Source organism: Odocoileus virginianus, chromosome 9, assembly GCF_023699985.2.
Source record: "Odocoileus virginianus isolate 20LAN1187 ecotype Illinois chromosome 9, Ovbor_1.2, whole genome shotgun sequence".
Lineage (NCBI taxonomy): Eukaryota > Metazoa > Chordata > Mammalia > Artiodactyla > Cervidae > Odocoileus > Odocoileus virginianus.
This window is the reverse complement of record NC_069682.1, coordinates 67854297-67870067: the sequence shown is the minus strand read 5'-3', so window position 1 is coordinate 67870067 and position 15771 is coordinate 67854297. Positions and strand designations below refer to the sequence as shown.

Here is a 15771-nt window from a genome sequence, read left to right as displayed (position 1 = left end):
AAGCGGCGATAAGAACCAGGATCAGCTAAGGGTGAAGGGAGAGAGGCTTATCTATCCATTTCCTAAACAAGAACACATCTTTGGTGGTGACTTGAAGTGGCCTAAGTCATCATGGGATTCAGAGTATGACAAATCAGTTTGAAGTCAGATAATAATTGTTGAATGTTCTCAAGTGCCTTCTGGGCTTTTCGTGTGTGTGTGTGTGTGTGTGATTTCTATGCTCCTCCCTGCCAACCCCCCCATCTTTCTCACACACACAGACACACACGTACACACAGCTTCCTGTGCTTGGCGGCCCCTATCTTTCACAGAATTACTGTATTCCTATTAATCCTGGGTTCAGTTGGGATTTCCATTTTTTAAAAACAAAATCCTAAATCTTGTATTTATTTATTATTTTTGGCTGCACTGGGTCTCTATCGCTGCTCGAGGGCTTTGCTCAAGTTGCGGTGAGCGGGCTTCTCTCGTTGCAGAGCACGGGCTCTAGGCGCTCAGGCTCAGTAGCTATGTCACGTGGGCTTAGCTGCTCCAGGGCATGCGGGATCTTAGGGAACCAGGGATCGAACCTGTGTCTCCTGCACTGGCAGGCAGATTCTCAACCACTGGACCACCAGAGAAGTCTGAAGTTTCCATCCCTTGGTCTTGGCCACCGCCTCTCATCAGGGAGATTTATTTGTCCCTTTTCCTGGAGTTCGGTGGGAACCTGAGGGCTAGTCAGCCCCTTTGCTCTTGACCTTGCCCTAGGAGCTTTCTGAAATATGGCCTTCCAGGCTGTTAGGAGAGCACAGCAAAAGAGAGTTTGGAAAGAGAATTAAAAAACAAACAAACAAAAAACCATGATCCTTGAGTATTCCTGAGAGGATCTCCTGGCAATACAACCAGTCATGCAGTGTCTCAGAACTAGAGAGCAGAGGGCGGGCTCCTCGCCCTTGAGAAGAGAGAAAGCGAGTGATCCAGAGATGCTTCTTGCACGGGGCTCTTCCCCGGGGTTTTCCCAGGGTGCGGGGGCAGGGAGGGAATTGGGGCTGTCAGATTCACTTTATCTTCCCCACTCTGTTTCCAGAACTTCACCTTTCTTCCCGAGTTCCCTCCTCCGCTTTCAAAAGCATATGTGACCCCATGCCCGTTCCTTTCTCTTTAGGTCACCAGATTCTTTTATGGGGTTGGCAGCGATGCTCTGATAGCCCCGGGTCCTGTCGGGGCATGTGAGTGGCGCTGGGGCTGAGGTTCGCCGGCTTCTACACTCAGGGGGATTTGAAAGTGTCTTAGGACTGGCTCTTCCTCTCCCCTCCCTGCCGGACACTCAGGGACCAGGAAGATGGAAGGGAGCTCTTCTTTACCCAAGAGAAGAAAAGCCGCCCGATTGCCCCAGCTACCCACACTTCGCTCTCAGCTTCCCTTCCTCATGCCTCCAGCCACTCCCGGAGTCTGAAGCGCTAGCCCAGTTTGAAACACCCCTCCCGCTTTGAAGGAGGCTGGGCTGGCCGGGGGGTTATTTTGGGAGCAGCCTCTGAGATCCAATGGCCTTGTTAGGGCAACACTGACCTTTCCATCCCAGGAGGAGGGTAGGATTGGAGGGGGGCGGGGCAGGGCGCGGAATCACAGCCCGGCACACCCAGGGGGGTTGGAGGAGAAGGGGGCCAGCCGGCTGCCGGAATTCAGCCTCTGGGCTGGGGGCTGTCACCGAGGAAAAGTTTTCCTTTTAGAAGAGGGACTGGTGATCCCTCCACCCCATCCCTCCCGTTGCACTTCTTAAAGGGATCACAGCGCTTTTCCCTTTGACTCCATGGAAGCCAGGTTGGGCACACTCCGTGGAGACTTCGAACCTTTCCTTCCCACTTCCTCCTCGGCTGGCAGCCTTCCTCTGGCCGACTGAGTGGGGGCCTCCCAGGCATGGCACTGACCGCCCGACCCAGTGCTGACTTGGCTCCTGGGTTCCTGCAGCCTAAGTTGGCATCTCGCTTCCCCCCTCCCGGGGCGCGGTGAGTCAAGGGGGCGCCCAGCCCTGAGCTGCTTGGAGAGAGTTGCTGGCACCCCCTCTCCCCATCACCTTCTCCCCCAAAGCTGGAGAACGGTGAGGAGGTCGGGGGCTACGATGAGATGAGCGGGGGTCGCTTTGACTTTGATGATGGCGGGGCGTACTGCGGGGGCTGGGAGGGGGGCAAGGCGCACGGGCACGGCCTGTGCACGGGCCCCAAGGGCCAGGGTGAATACTCGGGCTCCTGGAACTTTGGCTTTGAAGTGGCGGGTGTCTACACCTGGCCCAGCGGAAACACCTTCGAGGGATACTGGAGCCAGGGCAAACGGCACGGGCTGGGCATAGAGACCAAGGGACGCTGGCTCTACAAGGGCGAGTGGACACACGGCTTCAAGGGACGCTACGGGACTCGGCAGAGCAGCAGCAGCGGTGCCAAGTATGAGGGCACTTGGAACAACGGCCTGCAGGACGGCTATGGCACCGAGACCTACGCGGATGGAGGTGAGCCTGGCCTGCAGCCTGCAGACCTGGGGAGGGGCCGGCTGGGGTGAGGAAGGTGGTGGAGGGTGGGGCAGGAGGAGCCAGGATATGATTTGCTGTGTGGCATTGGGCAAGCAGCTCCACCTCCCTCTGCATCCATTTCACTGTCAGGAAAAGTGAAGCCAATAACGGAGCTGTCGAGAGAATTGGCAGACATGCTTGGTATGAGGCCTGCCATAGAAACACACATTCAAGACACATTCAATAAGACACCATTGCGACTGCGGCAGGCTAGGTGTACAAAGAGCTCTGGAATTTACTCCAGAAGAATTGGTATCTAATGTCAACTTTGCCATGAAAGTTATTTTCAGCCAGTAGATCATGAAGTGTTCATTCATTCATTCATCTATCCACCCCCCACCCACTTACCCATTTACCCATCCATCCATCCACCCACTCAGTCATCCACCCACTCATCCACCCATCCATCTATCCATCCATCCTTCTATCCATCCATCCATCTATCCATCCAAGCATACTTTTGTTCAGTGACTATTTCTGTAGTACCACTTATTCACCAGGCATTGTAAAAAGGGTTAGAGGTAGAGAGAAATAGAATAGAGTCCATGGGTTCAAAGATAGGCTTGCAGACAAACAATTATATGCAAGTATTCACGGAGTGCTGTGGCAGAAAAGGGAAGTTAGGTCTGAGGAGGTCAGGGGAGGCTTTAGAGGAGAAGACATTGGAACTGCATCTTGATGGGAAGAGTGTGTTTGTGAGGCTTGTAGACAGTGGCCTCAGGTACAGGACAGGCTCCTGGCTGGGTTACCTACTGCTGGATATCTGGTGAGGGCTCAACCTCGAATGCACCTGGACATTAACAGGTTGTGAACAGAGTTTTCGTGGCACAGTGGCTGGCTGGAATTGGACAAAATCTGGCTCCACGTTTCCTAATTTGGTGACTTTGAGCTGTTTTTGGAACCTCTGCAATTCAGTGCAATTCAGACATACTGGTCACTGCGCAGAGCACTGGGGACGAGCAGAGAGCAAACCTCACATGTTCCAGTTACCAAGTGGAGATAGTTCCTGCAGGCTTGCAGGGCATCAGTGAACCAGGCTAAGTGGTGCCAATATGCATGTGCAGAAAGTTCCTTCCCTCCCCTCCCCTGTTCCTCCTCCCCTCACAGTGTGTGTGTGTGTGTGTGTGTGTGTGTGTGTGTGTGTCTTGTGAGCATGGATGTGAGTCACAGGGACACAGCAATATTTCTGGGAAACTACAGGCTGATATCCCAGTGTGTCTAAAACAGGGAAAACCCATTCATTCCTTCACAGAGCACCAGTGATGTGTCAGGCGCCCTCCCGCAGCAAGTCCCAGGGTCCGAGGCAGTGAGCAAGCGAAGTCCTCAGGAAGCTCCCTGTCTAGTGAAGAAAACAGAAAGAAACAGGAAAACAGACACAGATGCAATTTCCAAAAGTTACCTGTGTTATGGAAAAACTAGCAGAGAGGGAAGAGGGTGATTTTTTTGGGAGGGCGGGTGTCTGAGCACTAGGGTGGGGAGGATGGGAGAAGGAAGGAAGACCCCAGGCAGAGGGAATGGCGATAACAGAGGCTCTGAGGCGGGCCTGGGCTTGGCATGTACGAGGAACAGCAAGAACGCCGGGGTGGTGGGAGAGGCGTGAATGAGGGGCACAGGCTGGGCTGCCAGGGCTGCCCAGATGTGGGCACGGGCCAGGGCACCAAGGTTTGCAGGGCCCGGGGTTTTAGCCTAGGTGTGTCCAGGAGCCCTTCGGGCCAGGTCATAGGGAGGTCTGCCCCTCTGGTTTGTCAGAAGCCCAGATTCTCCTCTCGGATGAGACAGCCTCACATCCTGGGGGTCTGGAAACCTCAGAGATCCTCTCCCTCAAGCGCAACCCTCCAAAATTAGATGTGGCCACTGCTTCGGAAAATCTCTTTAATCAACCTGTCATCAGTTTTCCCAGGGGTTGTTAAGGACCTGCCCTTTGCCCCATCCTGGGTAGCACTGAGGGGAATGTGGACAAATAAGATCCTGGGATTAGGGACGGCTGGGAGCTGGGCAGCCTTGGATCACCACCGTGCCCCTATCGTATTCTCTTGTCTCTTGGAGTTTCAGTTTCCTCATCCCTAAGATGGATTTATACTAACCTCTCCTAAGCTTTCTCATGGGATGAATGTGCAGTTGCCATTATCACTAATTCATTCAGGAAATATTTATTGAGTGATTATTAGGAAGTCAGCACTGGGTCTGCTGTGGAGGGGGGGGAGGCAGATGGGGAGAGTGTAGAAATGAACAGGATGGGCGAGATCACCCTGCCTTCCAGGGAATGTAGAAAAAATTGTGTTGGGCGCAAAGCAGGGACATGCTGGGGGCTAAGCGAGCAAGAAGCAGGTGGCTAACCAGACTGGGGCAATCAGGGAGGCTTCCTGGAGGAAGTGGCAAGTGGGGCTCTGAAGTACAAAGTGAGCCAGAGTCAACGGTGGAGGACGCTTGCTCCGGGTGCTGAGAACAGTGTACAGAGACTGAAGCCTAAGCTTGCTGCCCAGCGGAGATCAAGCTGAGATTTGTGTCTTAGTTTCAGTTTGAGAAGCATTGATCAAAGTGACATCACGGCGGCTTTCCTCCATTCCTTGGCTTACCTTGCAATCTGATGCTACAGGTGTCTGCCTGCTCCAAACCAAAGTGTAGCTTTCCAAACTGGGGGTGTCGACCCATTGGCCAAATCAACTTAGTGGGTCCTGACCTGCATTTTAAAAGAAATGAAAGAATAGAACAGAAGAGAATAGAAAGTATCAGAGTGTTTCATAGAGAATGAGATTAAAGTATTGATCCCTGAAATGCTTGTTAAGTTGGAGATTATATATATATATATATTTGTGTATCAAAACATGTTTATGTGTATATCATGATTCAAATGTATTTTTTGTTGCAGATCACGGTAAAAATATAGGAATGTTACTGTTCTAAAGTGATTTGACCTGACATCTTCATGGCTGCCCCCGTCATTCCTAAACCCACAGACCTTCCCTCTCCTCCTCTGCTTGTCACTTTGGCTGGAAGTTCCAATTCTCTGATGGGAAGGGGAAGGTAGTCCAGGCACAGGAGTCTTCCAAACCCTGCCCTAAGCCTCCTGGCACCCCTCCCCCATCTATAGCCCCACATTCCTCCCCTGGCCATATATAGCAAAGCTAAAAATAGCTGCTGACTTAAAGCCCAAAGCCAGCACACCCAGCCCTTAAGTAGTAATCCACAGCTGCATGGCTGCCTGGCGGTTCCCACCCGAGACCCACAGACTCCAGGACTAGAAGGGCCATTAGTGATCTTGGTTTTCCTCCAATCTTGACCTGGGCCTGAGCCTAAGATTCCAAGGCCCACAAATGGGCTGCAACTGTAGGACTCTGCATGGATTCTGTGTTTCTCTGGAAGGTATTTCCTGCAAGAGCCATCAGATTCTACAAGTAATCTGGTGTTCAAATAAATTCCAGGATGATGGATCTAATTCAATAATCCCCTCCCCAAAATGTGCAGCAGGAAAAACCAAGCCCAAGGTTGACTTTTTTTTCCCCCTAAAGCTAATAATAGTTAACATTTTTGGAGTATGAACGATGTGCCTGGTGCTGGTCTGGGCACGTGGCAAGTGTTGTGTTACTTAAACTTTCACAATAACCTTATGGGGAAGTACTATTATTACCCTATTTTATAGATGAGGAAACTGAGATTGACAGTCCTCTAATTGATAAGAGGCCGAGATGGAATTTGATCATCATAAGTGACAATTAAATATTTTATGTTGTAAATCAGCATTTTAATAAATGATAAACAACTATACAAAATAATCAAGCCTGGCTACATACTTTAGGGACACGGTGCAAAACAAAAATGTGGGGCCCCTTCTTCAAAATTAAGAATTTCAAGATGGTGACATCAGAGCCTTAAGCCAAGTTCAGGGCCCTTCTGAGCACAGAGTCTTGTGTGACTGTACAGGTTGAATGCCCAGGAAGCTGGCCTTATCAAGACCAAGTAGTAACAACTGTCTTCACCACCATTTGTTGAATCTCTACTAGTTTTTATTTTTTGGCTCCACTGGGTCTTACTTGTGGCACTTGGGCTTAGTTGCTCCAAGGCTTGTGGGTTCTGAGCTCCCCAACCAGGGATAGAGCCTGTGTCTCCTGCATTGGGAGGTGGATTCGTAACCACTGGACCACCAGGAAGTCCCGAATCTCTATTAGTTTTTACCAGGCTCTGTGACAGTAGTAATAACCATCTCTACCATTTATGGAGTCTTTACTAGTCTTTATCAGACTCTGTGCTAAGAATCATACATGTATTATATTGTTGAGGCTTCTTAATTCTCTCTTCTACACTAGCGGATTTCAAATTTTTATAATTATAACCCACTTTAACATATGTATTTTCTATTATAATTCTGTGCATATATATAAAAATGTAAGACTGAAACAAGTAATCATGAAATAATATTTCTCTCCCTATATGCTATACTTGCTATTTTCTTTTATGTGATCTCACTGATAGAATTGGGCGTCCCTGGTGGCTCAGCTGGTAAAGAATCCGCCTGCAATGCGGGAGACCTGGGTTTGATCCCTGGGCTGGGGAGATCCCCTGGAGAAAGGAAAGGGTACCCACTTCAGTATTCTGGCCTGGAGAATTCCATGGACTGTACCGTCCATGGGGTCACAAAGAGGTGGACACGACTGAGCAACTTTCAACTGATAGAGTTGTTATTTTCTCTTTTTGAGAGAATTAAATGATGCATTGTTATACATCAAATACTTAGAATTAGGCATGTGGTTAGTGCTTTGATTATTATTATTATTACATGCTGAAATGATGATGTTTTTATGTTTAAGTATGACAACTGGGTCAAAAATGAAACCTTCTATGCTCTGGGTACAGATTTCTTTGTTCTTCCCAACACTGATGGCTTCAGCTCATTTTAGCCTGACTGTCTCTGAACATGGGAGCTAAATGAATTTGCCAAGCTAGAGCCCGAAGTAGCTCAGCTGGTAAAGAATCAGCCTGCAATGCGGGAGACCTCATTCCATCCCTGGGTTGGGAAGATCCCCTGGAGGAGGGCATGGCAATCCACTCCAGTACTGCTGCCTGGAGAATCCCCATGGACAGAGGAGCCTGGTGGGTTACATACAGTCCATGGCGTCACAAAGAGTCAGACACGACTGAGCGACTAAGCGCAGCACAGAGCCCTGAGTAATATCTGCTGTCACATGACCTGGGCCTGTGACGTGTGTTCCTTGAAGAAACTTAACCTTCATATTTCTTTCTATATTCGCTCCCCAGAGGAACATCACTTCTATTGATCTATGTGTCTATCTTTGTGCCGATATCATGATGTCTTGGTTACTGGAACTTTAAAATAAGTTTTTATTTTTGTTGTAAATTTTTCTTGGCGTATAGTTGGTTTACAATGTTGGTAGTTTCAGGCGTACAGTAAAGTGAATCTGTCATATACCCACTCTCTTCTAGATTCTTTTCCCACACAGGCGTTACAGAGTATTGAGCAGAGTTCCCTGTGCTATGCAGTAGGTCTTAGTTATCTGTTCTATATGCAGTAGTGTATATGTGTCAATGCCAATTTTCCATCAAACAAGTTTTTCAATCAGAGTAAATCCTCCAGCTTCTCTTGTTCAAGACTTTTCAGGTTATTCTAGATCATTTCCATTTCTGTATACATTATAAAATCAGCTTGTCAATTTCTACCAAAAAGGCCTGATGGAACTTGGATTAAAAATGCATTTGGTGGATCGTGAGGAAGTATGTTCAGCACAACTTCACAAGAACCAAAGGCAATTTGTAAAAAAGTGATTGTGTTAACTCTTCACTAGAGAATTTGAGAGACTCATCCATACAGATCTATGCAAACTGTCGATCTTGTTGCTTTAAAAAAAAAATTATTTAATGTATTATTTTTGGCTGTGCTGGGTCTGTGTTGCTGCGTGTAGGCTTTCTTTAGTTGTGGCGAGTGGGGGCTGCTTTTCATTGCAGGGCCCCGGTTTCTCACTTGGGTGGCTTCCCTTGTTGTGAAGCGCGGGCTCTGGACGTTCAGGCTTTAGTAGTTGCAACTCGTGGACTCTAAAGCATGGGCTTAGTAGTTGTAGTTACTCTGAGGCTACCGGAATCTTCCCGGACCAAGGATCAAACCTGTGTTCCCTGCATTGGCAGGCAGACTCTGAACCACTGGATCACCAGGGAAGTCTTTTGTTGCTTTTAAATTCTCTTTTTCTATTTTTTGGGTCCTAGTTAGTTTTCTAACAATTGGATGCATTGCTCATACTGATGCATTCATTATATTCCTTTTATTCTATCAGTTCAGTTCAGTTTTTTCGCTCAGTCGTGTCCGAGTCTTTGCAACCCCATGGACTACAGCACAGCAGGCCTCCCTGTCCATCACCAACTCCCAGAGTTTACTCGAACTCATGTCCATTGAGTTGGTGATGCCATCCAACCATCTCATCCTCTCTTATCCCCTTCTCCTCTTGCCTTCAATCTTTCCCAGCATCAGGGTCTTTTCAAATGAGTCAGCTCTTTGCATCAGGTGGCCAAAATATTGGAGTTTCAGCTTCATCATCAGTCCTTCCAGTGAATACTTCAGGACTGATTTCCTTTAGGATGGAGTGGTTGGATCTCCTTGCAGTCCAAGGGACTCTCAAGAGTGATTACGAATAAAATAATTAAAGAAAAATGCATTTGATCTTTACATCAATTTGGAGGGAATGGACATCTAAACAGCAATGAGCCTTCCAATCCATGGGCATGGTATATATCCTTTCTTACTTACTTCTTTCTTTAATTTCACTCAGTAATGTTTTAGCATTTTCAGTATCTTGCACTTTTTTAAAAAGTAAAATTAACAGGTATTTTATTTCTTATGATATTATAAATGGCATTTAAAATTTCATCTTTCCTATTATTCATTACTAGGTTATAGACATACAATTATTTTTGTACATCAGCCTTCAGTCCTTTTACATTACTAAATTAATTTCTTAGTTTTGGTGGAATTTTGGGGGTTTTTTCCTTCAGATTTAAAAGGAATGTCTTTTAACTTAAAAATTCTTGATTGCTATTAAAGCTTAAGTGTAGAAGGCCTAAGAGAATCTGATGGGACTAAAGGCATGTGTTACTTAAGCACTTGGGGCTTCAAGTGGCCAGATCTGGGTCCAAGTCCAGGTGGAGCCACCTCTTCATTCTACAAACATGGGCACATCATGTGGCCTCTTTCACCTTCCATTTCCTTTTTTTTCCACTAAGGATGTCAAAATCTCCCTCAAAATATGACTAAAACAATGAAATGAGATAATCCATAAAAAGGGCTTAGCGTGATGCTGGCACAGAGGAAAGGCTGAAACATACATCTTCTTTTCTGTGTTTCCTTCACAGACCAAAGGGTGAACTGATTCAGGATGTCTGAACCACAGCTGCCTCTGTTTGGGGAAAAATATTTCAGTACAAAACCTATCTTTTGATTTTGGAGCACTTAAGAAGCCAAGACTTTGATTTGCTTAGTTTTGCGTTGGGTCCTGCCAGTGTAGATGGAAGCCATGTCAGGTCGATTCCATTTCAAATGTAGAATCAGCATAATTTAACCTCATCTTGAAAATCGCACGTCCGAGTTCACAGCCAGGGGTCAGCGCGACAGGCAGCTGGGTTACTGTGATGGCAGCCTCTTGGCATTTATCTGGGACCCCAGGGGAGCAGAGCGGACCCTCAGTAAGACAGGGGAGTGGATGTCATTAGTCCTTCCTCTCTGCAGCCTTGTTTTCTGGGATGCGTGTGTCTAGCTGGCCAAGTCTCCCCAGACGTGCCCCTGTCCAAGGCCAGGCCCTTGGCATTCATCAGGCTGGCGTGTTTCCAGCGCCTGCTAATTCCGTGTCCCCAGCAGCTGTCCCCTGGACCAGCCCTGGCCGCCACACCTTTGTGAGGAATGTCCAGTCTCATTTTCTAAGGGCCCTGATTGAGGGCAGAGCGTGGGGTGAGGGAGACAGGCTTGCTTCCTGCCGTAGACCTAGCTCTCTCCTAAACCCTCCTAAGCTGGAGCCACAGAGTAGGTGGGCGTTAGGTCTGATCACGACGGATTCCCCTACTTACTCCTGCATAGCTGGGATTCGAGTGGCCCAGAGCCGCCTGGCAGAATCCACAGGGCGACCCAGGGCCAGTAGGAACTCCAGAAGCGCCACCCCTCTGGCGAGGAGTGAGCACCTCGTGCCTGGAAGCATTCAAGCATGTGATGTGGCGCTGACCACTGTTTGAACTGTGTGGAATGGGGGCCACCCCCAAGGCCTGAAGGCGGCCCACAGCTCTGTGTTTAATGCACCATGTTTTTCTTCGTTTTATTTATAATACAACTTGAATCCTTTATCATCTTATCAAAGTGATCAAATTTCACATTGCTGATGACAGGACAACCTGGCAACAGGGCCCCTTGGTGGGATGTACAGAGAAGGCTGTCACTTCCCCTGTGTAACATTCCTGTGGGACAAGTGTGGAGAGAGGGGGGCTCATGCAGAGCCTGGGAGGCCTGGTAAGAATCTGGCTTTGATCCTGAGAACAATGGGGGCTATAAAGGTGACATGGTTTGGGATGGACAGGTACACACTGCTATATTAAAATGGATAACCCGTAAGGTCTTACTGTATAGCAGAGGGAACTCTGCTTAACGTTACGTGGCAGCTTGGATGGGAGAAGAGTTTGGGGTAGAATGGATACATGTACATGAATGGCCAAGTCCTTTTGCTGTCCACTGAAAACTATCAGAATATGGTTAATTGGCTATACTCCAATATAATATAAAAAGTTTAAAAAAATTTTTTTAAAGTAATATGAGGGAATTTCCTGGTGGTCTAAAGGTTAGGACTCTGTGATTCCACTGCAGGGGGCACTGGTTCCATCTCTGATCAGGGAACTAAGATTCTGCATGCCTCATGACCAAAAAAAAGAAAAATGACTTGCTCTGACTTTGTTTAAAGGGATTGCTTTGTGTTGGGAGACTGGGGGAGGAGATGGTGCAGAAAGGTAGAAGCAGGGAGATCGATTAGAATCATTTATTGCAATGATACAGCTCAGATGCCACGATGCTTTGGACCAGCCTCCTGGGGCAGCTGAGGTGGGGAGAAGTGGTTGAACTCTGTGTCCATTCTGAAGGTGGGGCTGATAGTTTGGCCTCATGGGTTGCAGAGAGGGTGTGGAGAGAAAGAGGAGTCAGGGAAGCTTCCAAGGCCTGAGCTGCAAAGGATGGCGTTGCCCTGAGCTGAGATGGGATGAGGATTCAAAGAGGGAAGGTCAGGAACTCAGTGTTGGATACCGAGGGTAAGGGATGCCTGTTAGACAAGACACATGGGTGGAAGGGTTGTGCGCAGGTCTGCACACAGACAGGGACCTCGGAGTGACCAGTGGGGCGTCTGAACCCAGACCTTCTCCCCTTGATCCCTTTGTGTCCCCCACCCTCAATTATTTCTGGCTTCCTAGGCCTTTAGCATGGCTGAACTGACCTAGGACCTGGCAAAGTTGCTTTCCCCCAGGCTCCAGGGTTGTCAGCATCCAGGCAGTGTCACTCAATTAATCCGCTGCTTCTCGTACAAGCTAGGAGAGCAGCCTCTATGTGTGGGGGTGGTGGAACCTGCAAGCTACCGGGACTGTTACACACCCACTGCAAACCAACCCTGATTCCAGGAGCTGGTCGCCCATGCTGTCAGCCCCTCCACTTTGGGTCCCCTGGCAGTAATCCTGGAAAGAGGAAGACAGGGGAGCTTTGATGGGAGGAGGCATTTGGGGGCCATGGGAAGAGACATTGATGCCACCTTGCAGGCAAGCCAGAGAGCAAGGCCTTGGGATGGTTACAGCAAAAACAGAATGTCGCCTATACAGTCACCCAAAGGGACTGTTCGGTCAGTCCACGAGACCATGCCAGGAAGGACTAAAACCATTAAAACGACAGAGGTCCAGTGGTTAAGACTCCATGCTTCCACTGCAGGGGGTGCGGGTTGGATCCCTGGTCCAGGGGACATAATCTCACATGCCAAGTGGTGTAACCTCCTGAAAAAAATAGAAGCGAAACTATACTTCAATAAAAACATTTTTTTTTTTTTTAAAGAGAGAGAGGGGAGGAAAAAAGAGACAGATTCACCTATACTCATACAGAAAGGAATCTAAAGCGTTTTAATCAAACAAGGGCAACTGGACGGATATTTATTGAGTGCCTACTGTGTGTGGGCAGTGGTCTCATTAAGGGGGGAGAGTGGTAGCGTGAGGAACAGCTAATCTTTTAGCCCACTTGTGCTATGCATAGGCTTGTAAATAAGCAGAAGAAATCCTGCAAGGACCAAAATCGTTGACAGTGATTACTCCTGGGGAGACAGTGCAGAGTTTGTTTTTTTTTAATAATCAAAAAATATATATTTATCTATTTGGCTGCACCAGGTCTTAGTTGCAGCATTTGGGATCTAGTTCCCTGACCAGGGATCGAACCTGGGCACTCTACATTGGGAGTGCAGAGTCTTAGAACTTAGTGCGACCACTGGGGAAGTCCCAGTATAAGACTTTTTAGTTTAAATACTCCTCAATTGTTTGAATTGTATGCAGTGAGCCTGTGCGACTTTGTGATTTTTTCAGAAGCGCCCTCCTTTCAACAGATGAACAACACTTATATGCCGACATACTAAGAAGTCTTCAGGTACAAAAAGACTTTGGGAGCTCTAAGCAGAGCCCCCCAGAGTCTAGGCTCAGATCCTAGATGGTTTTCCTTTGTTCCACCCCACTCTGGGGTAGGCAAGGCAGGAGTGAAAGGGCAAGCCAGGCAGGTGAGCTGTTCTTCCATCCCAGCTGAGCCACTGATGGCTGTGTGACCTTGGGCAGGCCCGTCTTCCACTCCGTGCCTGAGCTGCCTCTCCTGTATGAGGGGCTGAACCACACTTACCCCTAGAGGTAAGTCAGTTTCTTTTATGTGCAACATCAGCTATTTGACTGTGGCTGCTTGGAGACGTGGTGAAGGGAGACTGCATGGCCATGTTAGGAGTCAGCGTCATGATCAATTAGCAGTGTCTGCTGTGGACACAGGATGGATGGGAAAGAGGTAGCCCACGTGACAGGTGACTTGTTGCCTTGGACTAGATGCTCTTCAAGGTCCGCTCAAGCTGTGCCCTTCTTGGAACCGAAATAACCTCACTTACCCCCGCGTTGAGGTCATCTATGACCACATTGTGCATGTGCAGATAGCAGGATCACAACAGTTAGTATTAGCCACGGGGCTGCCACTAGCTCCTCCTGGTGCATGGCAGCCCGTTGTGAAGTTTTCAGGAACGTTGCAAACTGGCTGTTCAACTGTTGGTAGCTTGATTGGCCATGGGGAGGAATATTTAGATGATGGAAATTGGTCAACACTGTGAATGAGGGTAGGGCTTCCCAGGTGGCGCTAGTGGTAAAGAACCTGCCTGCCAGTGCAGGAGACATAAGAGAAGCAGGTTTGATCCCTGGGTTGAGAAGATGGAGCCTGGTGGGCTACAGTCCATAGGGTTGCCAAGAGTTGGACATCACTAAAGTGACTTAGCACGCATGCACACACATGAATCAGAGTTGTTTTTCCAAGGAGCTGTTTTACCAGCATGCCATGAACACTGTACTAATTAATATGAAATGCCCTTCTCTCCTTCTCACCCAGATTTAGGTGACCAACCCTCCTGATCTGCCTGGAAACTGCCCTGGCTTTAGTACTGAAAGTAATAAAGTTTCTTGGGAAACTCCTCAATCTCAGGCAAATGCGGAAGACTGGTCACTCTGAAATCGTCTCCTAAGAAGTGAAGGGAGCCAGTGTTTGTTGACAGTCTGAGGTCTCCCCTAGATAATTCACACTTTACTCACAGCAACCCCGAAAAGAAGCTGGCTCTGCCTTTGTTGGGTGGAGATACATCCAAAGAGAACTTATCCAAGGCCAAGTACTCATGCACTCAATTGACAGTATCTGCTGAATACCTTCTATGGTCCAGTCATCACACTGAGGGTTGGAGATGCTGTGATGAGCAAGGCAGTCTTGGTCCCTGCCCTCAGAGCATACATTCTAACAGCAGAGACCAGTATCAGACAGTTACTTAATTACAACATGGTATTCATAATTTGAAGGGTAAGTAGAAGGGTTTATGAACTGATGATGGGTGAACCTAATCTGGCTGGGTAATCAGAGAAGGCTTCCTAGAGGAAGTGATCTCAGCCTTGAGGCTAAGATCTGAAGGATGGGTGACCAGAGGACCACACTGCTGGTGCCAGGCAAAAGGAATATCGAGGACTTCCCTGGTGGTCCAGTGGTTAAGAATCCACCTGCCAATGCAGGGGACACGGGTTTGACTTCTGGTCTGGGAAGACTCCACATGCCCTGGGGCAACTAAGCCCAAGCACCGCAACTACTGCGGCCCACACTCTAGAGTCTGCGCACTCCAGCTACTAAAGCCCATGTGCCTAGGGCTCATGCTCCACCACAAGAGAAGCCACTGCAATGAGAAGCCCGCGCACCGCAACTAGAGAGTAGCGGCCCCTGTCACAACTAGAGAAAGCCCACAGCAAAGACCCAGCTCAGCCAAAAATAAATACTTTTTTATAATAAAAGGAATATTGAGTGTAAAGTCTTGGAGGCGGGAGCAGAGCATCTGTATTCAAGAACACACAGACTCAGAGGAAGAAGGGGGTATATGAGATAAGGGTTGGCAGGACCCAGGCCATGAGGGTTTCCTGGGTCACAACGAGGTGCTTGAATTTCATTCTTACAGGGGAGGCTGTGGGACACCATCAGACATCCCTCAGGACCGGGGTCCTCATCCCCCTATCTGCCGGGAGTGTGGGCTGCTGATGGCTCATAGCTGGGCACTGCCTTCTGCCAGAAGGAGGTGCCTCCCTCTGGGGGTGACCCATAGTTAACGAGTTGATGCTGGAGTACAAAGCCTCCTTGTTTCAATTTCAAACTACTCTGAAGGTCATACCAGCTTCAGACCCCATGGGATCTGTTCAGCTTCTTCCACTTATGGAAACCTGCTTCGTTCCTTACAGGTGTTTGTCCTGAGAGTCCTCCTCCCCCCAAATCACCCACATGCAGTCTCAGCCTCAGAATATGTTTCCTAGGGGACAATCCTCCCTCAAGGCCCTGGGAAGCCATCACAAACCAGGTTTTATGTGATCAGATCTGCATCTTAGAAGGGAGAGGACTCCGGTGGCAGCGAGGGTGAACTGAAGTGGGTATCTGAAGAGGCAGAGACTAGGGAAGATGCTATTGTCATCAC

The 15771-nt window shown here is 48.4% G+C and overlaps 1 protein-coding gene across 1 annotated transcript in view; it reads left to right on the top strand.

Moving 5' to 3' along the window:
- The first annotated feature begins 1610 nt into the window (after positions 1 to 1610).
- Positions 1611 to 15771, top strand: part of JPH2 (junctophilin 2) — a 68908-nt gene continuing 54747 nt past the window's right edge. Inside the window, exon 1 of the mRNA XM_070472674.1 lies at positions 1611 to 2479. Within this exon, the coding sequence (XP_070328775.1) occupies positions 2101 to 2479 (379 nt within the window). The 5' untranslated portion in view covers positions 1611 to 2100. The remainder of the gene's footprint in view (positions 2480 to 15771) is intronic.